An 8,317-nucleotide genomic window follows, 5' to 3' on the forward strand; every position below is an offset into this window, starting at 1 on the left:
CTTGTAAGTTGTAACGTTATTATTAGGCCTATACATGCGATTGTTAACAACCGGTTCATGGAGGTCATTAAATTCTAAGAACAGGTTCGCACGAACCGGCTGAATCCCACCACTGGGTATAAAAGACTGGTGTGCCATTGAAAATTTTTAGCAATGCTTAAAGTGTAGGTAAGTACCTATTGGAAATACATTTTCAGTGTTAGAAAATGTTAACATTCTGAACAACAAATAAAAATTGAAATTCTTAAGAGAAAGGAAGTATTTTTAATGTTTTATCAAAACAGTCTTGCAACAAACTTTTGGAAGCTTCAAAATGTAAATAATGATAGAAAACTAAATCAGATTATGTGAGTTTTTAAGTTTATACCAGATAATATTAACTGTATCTTAATATGCACGCAAGTTGATTAAATATTTCTATTGTGGTATCATGGATGTCATTGACACCCCCATCTAGACTGGAAAGTTTTTGAAAATGTCAGGAAAGCTAAAAGTTTGTAGAACAAAACTTGTCTGCTTATAAATAAATGTTATTCTATTGTTTTATTGACATGAAACATTATAAAAAATATGATTTAAAGATAATTATACTCTTAATTTCATCAATACAACTTTTAATTTTGAATCAAGTATGCAATGTTTTTCAATTATAAGGGAGCATAGCTGTGGTTATTGATACATGACTTACAAGGTTTCTAACTTCTGACAGATGTTACGAGATATCCTGCAACATAAGTCATAGTGGCATACTATTATTATAGATAATTGACTAAACTTGAAGCTTCAGGGTTGGTATAATAACTATAATCGATCTTAATTTAAACTAGCATTTATATGATGGCATGAGATATTTATCCATATGTTATCTTAGTAACTTGCTGTTGTTTACATTAAAGAATCCAATAGGACTGTATATGACTGACTTATTTTAGATATAATAGCCATGTTTAGAAATCCCAAGTTGTTGAATGCTGCCATTCACCTGCTTTTGATCTTAACAGGTATTTAGTCTAAAGCTTCTATTCTCTTTTTTTTAACATTATATTGTTTTATCTGTAACTCGTTTATTGCCCCCCCCCTCAGTGGCTTAGCAATATATCTGCCAACTTACAATGCTAAAACTTGGGTTTTCGATATTTGTGGGTGCTCAACACAGGTAGCTCATTGCTTAGCTTTGTTCTTAACTGCAAACAAACAAACAAAACTTTTTTTTAACTTTGATACTCTGAACTATTGCTTTAATGACTTGGAACAACATCGTACTATTTGTTTTGTTTACCAGTTTCCTTCCTTTTTTGAACTGCTATTTTCAGTTACTAGTGCTTTAAAAATTTATAAATCTTTGTTTTTGTAATTTCAGTTTTAAGAATTGGGCCAACCTGCATTTTATTATTATTATTGTGTTTGTTAACATTTAGTTCATGCTTGTACATTTACCTGTTTAAGTTATTTGTTTAAATTGACCGTATACCAAATTATGAGAAAGAACTGCTTTTTTCTGATATTACTTGGGGTTTAATAGGTTGTTTAGAAAAGGTGCAACTTCCACTGAACTTCTGAAAAAGATGTTTACCCAGTTTAATTTTGCTAACATTAATCTAATCAGTCAGCTACTGGTCTACTGTTATAACGAGATAAGTTTGATTTCTTGTTAACTTAATATACAAGCACAGTTTCTTTAATTTAAATAAAAAAAGATTTAAATCAATAAATTACACACACACACCCATGTAATATGATAGATATTACCTGAAGGTTCTCAGGTTTTAAAAGACATGCATGAAGTAAAGAGAACATTTATAACAATTCCTTTTATTTTTTTGAACTTGTACATTTCAGGAGTTATAACATCTTTTGAAGACTTACATAAACCAAAGAAGCGTGATTCCGATAGAAGTAACAAGTCGGCTATTAGTAAAGGACTAGGAAATGGACAACAGTATATGGAAGATCTTAAGTTTAATAATGCAATTCGTGAAGTCTTTCTGAATAGGTTCATTCAAATGTTTAACTCTTATGATCATTTTGTTATTCAGCCGAGTCAGGTCAGTTTTATTCATTATTCACTTAATTGATTTTGCAAGTATGTGCAAGTAAATTGTAGCTGTTAAACTTATTGAATTTTTAGAAAATTAGACTGCTTGGTTATGTGCATACCATTTTTATTTGGCTTCTATTTTCTCTGTGAATTTGGTTTATAAATTCTTATACAATTTCCATGTTGTATATATATAGTATATTGTTGGATCTTAATGCCAGCCTAGCAAAGTTAGAGATGGATATGGTTTGTGCTGGTGCTACTGAAAGGTTGGGGGGGGGGGGGGAAATAATGAACTCTAACCTTTGCTAAGATGCTCATTGTGCATGTTTACTTTATTGTCAGAAAGCTGTCTTAATAATTTTTCAAAACTTGTATATTCATGAAATTTGTAATTGTCACACATTATTTTGTCTACTGACCTAAACATACTGTTTGTATTTTTTTTGGCTTAGTTAATACTCCCAAAATTGCCAGTTGTATTAAATATCTCCATCAGAATTCTAATGTCTTTCATAAAATAAATTCTGTTTAACATCTCAACCAAATTACTGCTTTCTTTTCTTTCTTACTTGGTGTGTTTTCAAGCAAGTAGGAAAATAGCTAATCCATAGTGAAGAAAAACTGGAAACAAATATGGATAACAACTGTTTCAGTAGCCTAACTAACTATGTTGGCAAAATCCTTGAAACAATGGACAGTAGTTGTTTTTTTTTACAGTAGTGCCAAATTGTATGATTTTATCTTCTAATTATAACATTGATTTTCTAACCTCATTATCAGTACACTAGTATACATACACATAAATGGAGAAAACTTGTCATCTTTATTCTTGATTCAGAGAAGTCAAAAACATTTTTATGTTTACTAATAATGTAAAAGTTGGTTTCACCAACAACACCTGAGCTTGGCAGTTTTATAATGATGTGCCAACTTGTGGCAAAGTAAAAATTCCCATCTCTTTTACTCAGCATGCGTAAATTTTTCCATTAGTAAATTCTAATAAACTACTTAAAACACAAATGGTAAAGTCTTCTCTGCCTTATTTGAAGTTGTACAAAAATGCAAAAGATTACATTAACAATTTGTTTTGGAACTATGTACGATAGATAATTAATGTAGTGTAAGCATATTGCTAATATTCAAACTAAAGCCTAGAATAAAGTCAACTATATCCAGGTTCTCTGTGGTAAAGATATTTTATCTCTAGTACCATCTTCAAATTCATCAAACACACAATTCAACTGTTAGCATTAAGTACAACTATGGGCAAAGAAAATGTTGACTAGCTATTTACCCTTGACCACCTGTCTCCTCACATGAAGGCTAAATCTTTTAATAACATCTGTTTTGACTGTCACATTTTGCTTTTGATTCTCTAAATATGTATATATATATAGTTTTTTGTTCTTTTTAATTTCCAGTGTTTACTGTGTTTATAAAGCATGATCAGATTTTTTTGTGCTGGCACTAGTTTTGTTTTTCAAGATATGCATACACACAAATTGAGGTATTCAAGATGTTTAGCTTACTGACATGCACTAATTTCAAAAGATATTTAAGGTTACTGGCTTTTTTTAGCATTTTTGAACATTAGTTTTACAAAATGCTCAAAGTTGTTTGAGATCACTCAGTTTGATCGTTTTGTTTTACAGCAAGATATGGAGCAGTGGATTAACTCAAGAGAAAGCATGCAGAACTTTGACAAAACCTCTTTTCTCTCTGATCAGCCAGAACCTCATCTTCCATTTCTTTCTCGTTTTATTGAGTCTCAAATGTTTGCTACTTTGGTGGACAACAAAATCACGTCTCAGTGGGAGGAGCCAGACAGTTATTTAAAGGTTGTTTTCATTTTTCCCTAAAGTATCAAACATGTATAATTGATCATTTATGAAATTTTTATGTATTTTTATACATAAAAAAAGAAAATCTGGAGTAGTGTTTAAGATTATGATGGATTTTTTAACAGATACGTAAAAATTAAAAATAATGTTTCAACAAATTTGCATTTGTTTTCTTACATTAGAGTGGAAAAAATTATGACCTTTAATTTATTTTATCTTATTACTGTATAGTAGTTTTTATAATGTTTGAAAAGTGACTATAATTTGAATGAAATATTACTTAAATGAAACTCCTAAGAAAAGTATCAAGTCAAAGTTATAATGTCTATAACGATAAATTTTTGCTTATTTAAAAATTGTTGCATCTTATACATGACAAGACATTCTATTAAATTAAAAATGTATATCTAATTGGTAGGTGTGTTTGCTGTGAAATCCCAGCTTTATGTAGCAAAGCAGTATTGTGTATTGATGAAGCATGGATTTGAAGTCATTAAGAATTCACTAGACACACTACATTTTAATTTTCATTACTTGATTTAACTCATTGGTTTCACAGGTGTTTGATTCACGAATAAAGCTGATTCGGGAGAGGCACAGAGATTCCCTCATTAGAGCACCTTGTTATGAACCATGTGCAACTTTCAGGGATACAGGTTGGTTGTACCATCAGTAAAATGTTGTATATTCTGATGAAATAGATGTCTTGTAACTTAATTACATTACTTATTAATAAAAGAACACTTAGTAAAATGTAAGTTTCAAACACCATAAATAATTGATTTGTAAAATAGTGATACACTAAAACTATACAAAATACTGAAACTTATAGATATTGTTAAAAAATGAGATGAAATTAAACAAATTATCTTGCTTTACCACTTTACAGCTCATGGGAAGCACATTATTATTTCTGTATTTTCATGAACATTCAGAACTTATAAATGTTATCATATCTTAAGCAATTCAAATGTAAAACATGATAATCATTGAAAACCCTTTAACCTAAATTTTATATTTGCTAATAAAGTAAAGAACCACTATGTGACATAGTCATATACTTTTTCTTTTACACAACGCACCTGTAACTTTTGACAGACTACACAGATTCTGTGACTAAAGTTTCTTCAGAAGCTCTCATTTGGTTTTATATCAGTGAACAAATTTAATAGTTATCTGAGATGACAAGGAATTCTGTTGAACAATCAAATGCTGTAAAAGTTAATGACTTATGTTGTCCTTTGGACAACCCAATTATTCAAAGCTGTATGTACTGCCTTGTGTAAATTGAACCAGGGAAATACAATGGAATGCAAGCAACATGAGAATATTATCAAAGAAGTGATAATTCTCATGTTATTTTAATGTTTGTATTGAACAGCTCTGTTCAAATTCTGAACATACACAAACAGTGGTTTTCATTCCTAAGGCATGAGCTGCACACCATAAGACCAGCCTGGTACAGAAATTTGCAGAAACACTACTTCTAGCTACACACAGTTCTACCTGGCTCAATTTACAAGGTATCTATAATAGTGCATGGAAATCCCCTAAACATGTGCACACTGTGGAAGAAATCTCCACATTAGTATCATCTCTATCCAAAATGCAATGTTCTGTGTGTCATAGTTCAACCAATTGCTTACTGCATGATAGGTTTTTCCTGGGTGGAAGTTGATGATTCCATTGGAGGGTGGAAAAATTATCAATATTTTTCATTTGAAATGCATTGATACAGTTGCTGAGAAGAAATTTCTCCAGTATTGAGATAAGATAAATACATGGACTTTTGAATGCACAGAAAGTTAAGTTTCTTTTGGTGTGAAATAAATGCTACTGTGGCAAATCTGTTCATGTTAATTCCTGTCCTATACAAACTATATTATAGGAATGGATGCAACATACATGAAAATATAAAGGAGCAAAACAATTTTTTTTGCATGCTTTTTCAGATGTAAACAAAATCTTGTTCACTGTCTAAAGTAGGGATAATGTACCCATGTTAGTGTATTGCTTATGATAATAAGGAAGTAAATTCTCTGAACACTCAGTACACAACATTCAGCAAGTTATTATGTTATTTTTGCTTTAGTATTTTTGAGGGGTTCTGGTAGTGATCCTGCTACCATATCCCACCATTTTACCTGAGCTGGCTTATTTATGGTAATTACAGAAATTGTTAAAACAATAGAATATTTGTATCAATGTTGTTGTGTTTTCACGAATGATGAGCATTTTGCAGTATGTCTGAGGTATAGGCACCAGGTTGTTTGATGAGGCACAAGTGAATACACAGAGTGGAATTTTTTACAAATTAGGAAGAAGAAAAAACTCTCACTAAGATCAAATTTTTATTTCGTTTACCATAATGAACATTTTTTATTATTATGTTTGTTAACAAAAATACAAACAAACTAGAAAAAAAATGAAGAACATTGATGTTAAACGAGTATGCCTTCTCATTCATTCTGATTTTTTTGTGAAATCTACGTCTTTTAGTTTCAAAACTATGTGTTGTGGTCTTTCTTTTATGTATTGCGTTATGTACATGATGGAGAAAAATGGATATCATTTTCGGATTTATTGTACAGGAAGTACTGTAGAACATATAAAATTTTCATGACAATAAAACCATCGCGGGCTTGTGTAATCAGAAACACTTACTTCGATTAGTTGATTATTTTTGAGTCATGACAATAATCGATTAAGCTGAACAATTTTGAATTAAGTGAAAATAGTAATGAGAATTCATAATGGCAATCTTAGATTACTTGGATAATTTGAATAATCAAAAAACAGTAATAATCAGACACTGATTTCAATTAGTTTATTATTTCATGTGAAATTAATCAATGTAATTTATGCTTATATGTAATCAGTTCTGTTGATTACTTGAGTTAATTGGCAACTCTAGTTTTACATTACAAACAAAATATTTTCCATGGAATGTAGATTTAGAGAAAAAGTTCATTGTGAAGTGTTGTGTAATTGGAATTTCATAAGTAAGTGTATTTCATAAAACTTTTTACTATCTATAGAGTAACTATAAAAAAAAACAACAACTCTAAAACATCTTTAATTTGTTATTTATTGCTGTATTTCAGAAGTTGTCATCGATAAACGGGCCTCAGTTGCTGATGTTACAGCTCCCTCACCTCGAGCCTTAGAAGTTTTGTCAGAGATAATAAGTAGAAGACGACATATTGCAGGCCACTTTCCTCCGCTGGATGTCTCTGTATTGAATCGAGAGCCTGCCCATATTAGGTAAGTTTGATTTTTTGTTTATCATAATGTGGTTTCAGATGTTAATGAAACAGGATAAGTGGCTTTTGCTCTAAGTCTGATTTATTTTTTCCGATGTTACGTAATAATGCTTTTGCAAATGGGACTTTTTTTTAATAGTGTATAGAAACAAAAATCCTAAGAAATACTTAAAGGAAGAAAATTTATTGGCAAATAATGTAATGTTATAGGATCTTAATGCTATGAATAAAATGTAGCTCAGTAAATCTCAAGTAAAAACAAATCTGAACATATACAGTCAGTTTTCCTTTCCTGTTTTTTTTTGTAAATGCTGGCAACATAGCTTTGGCAATAAATGGTTTTGTTAGGGTTTATTCATAATCCTAATTCCCTTTTGTTATTTCTTTAATCATCACGATGCTGGGAAAGCATGTTTTTTGTCTTTTTGCTCAAGTCTGTCAAATTTCCTGATTTATTAGTTTTGTATGAGAATTTACTTGATTGAGGTGGATCCTTTGGGCTCAACTAGTGGTTTTTAGGTATTACAGGAAATAAATAAAAAATAAAACGGATAAAACTGTCAAAAGCAAAACTTTTAAATTATATAATTGTCAGAAAAGCTTTTGATAGATATGTAGAAATAAATACATGAAACCATTGCTCTTTTTAGGAAAACATTTTTTAAATAATCTGAAAAAATCTGTCAGGGAGATTAGTTTTTTCATAGAAAACTGTAAGAATTCTTAAGCACATCAATTGTGTTAAAATCACTTTTCTTAAATCTTTATTTTAGATCTAAGAAGAGATCTAATGCTCAATGGAAAAAAAAAGACAGACAAATGCAGCATGCAGAGCATCTTCAACTCAATACAGACCAAAAAGAGGTAACATTTGTAATTGTTGCTGTTTGAGCAGCTGTTTAAGAGCTAATGTTTTCTCAGTTTTAGTTAATTTTAGAGATCTATATTCTCTACAGCAGTAAATCATATAATATTAATTAAGGGATCTGTAACACTGTAATTTTTTATTTTACCTATATAAAAAAAATCCATTAATAAGAACAACTTGAATGTATACTTAATCAATTTTATTGTAATATATTTTAAGTTTAATCCTTAATCAACTTTGAACTTTCATAATATACACTGAGTGGTCACAAGTAAATAGACACCTAATTTTTTGTCATTTAACT

The 8,317-nt window shown here is 30.1% G+C and overlaps 1 protein-coding gene across 5 annotated transcripts in view; it reads left to right on the forward strand.

Annotated features, from left to right (window-relative positions):
- LOC106466279 (DENN domain-containing protein 5B-like) overlaps positions 1-8,317 on the forward strand; it is an 82,860-nt gene that overhangs the window by 41,296 nt on the left and 33,247 nt on the right. For all 5 annotated transcript variants that reach the window (XM_022394938.1, XM_022394947.1, XM_022394953.1 and 2 more), the window contains exons 8-12: positions 1,840-2,045; positions 3,694-3,879; positions 4,442-4,538; positions 6,987-7,146; positions 7,919-8,009. In XM_022394938.1, the coding sequence (XP_022250646.1) occupies positions 1,840-2,045; positions 3,694-3,879; positions 4,442-4,538; positions 6,987-7,146; positions 7,919-8,009 (740 nt within the window). The remainder of the gene's footprint in view (positions 1-1,839; positions 2,046-3,693; positions 3,880-4,441; positions 4,539-6,986; positions 7,147-7,918; positions 8,010-8,317) is intronic.

The sequence above is a fragment of the Limulus polyphemus genome, unplaced genomic scaffold (assembly GCF_000517525.1).
Source record: "Limulus polyphemus unplaced genomic scaffold, Limulus_polyphemus-2.1.2 Scaffold73, whole genome shotgun sequence".
In the NCBI taxonomy this organism is placed as follows: Eukaryota; Metazoa; Arthropoda; class Merostomata; order Xiphosura; family Limulidae; genus Limulus; species Limulus polyphemus.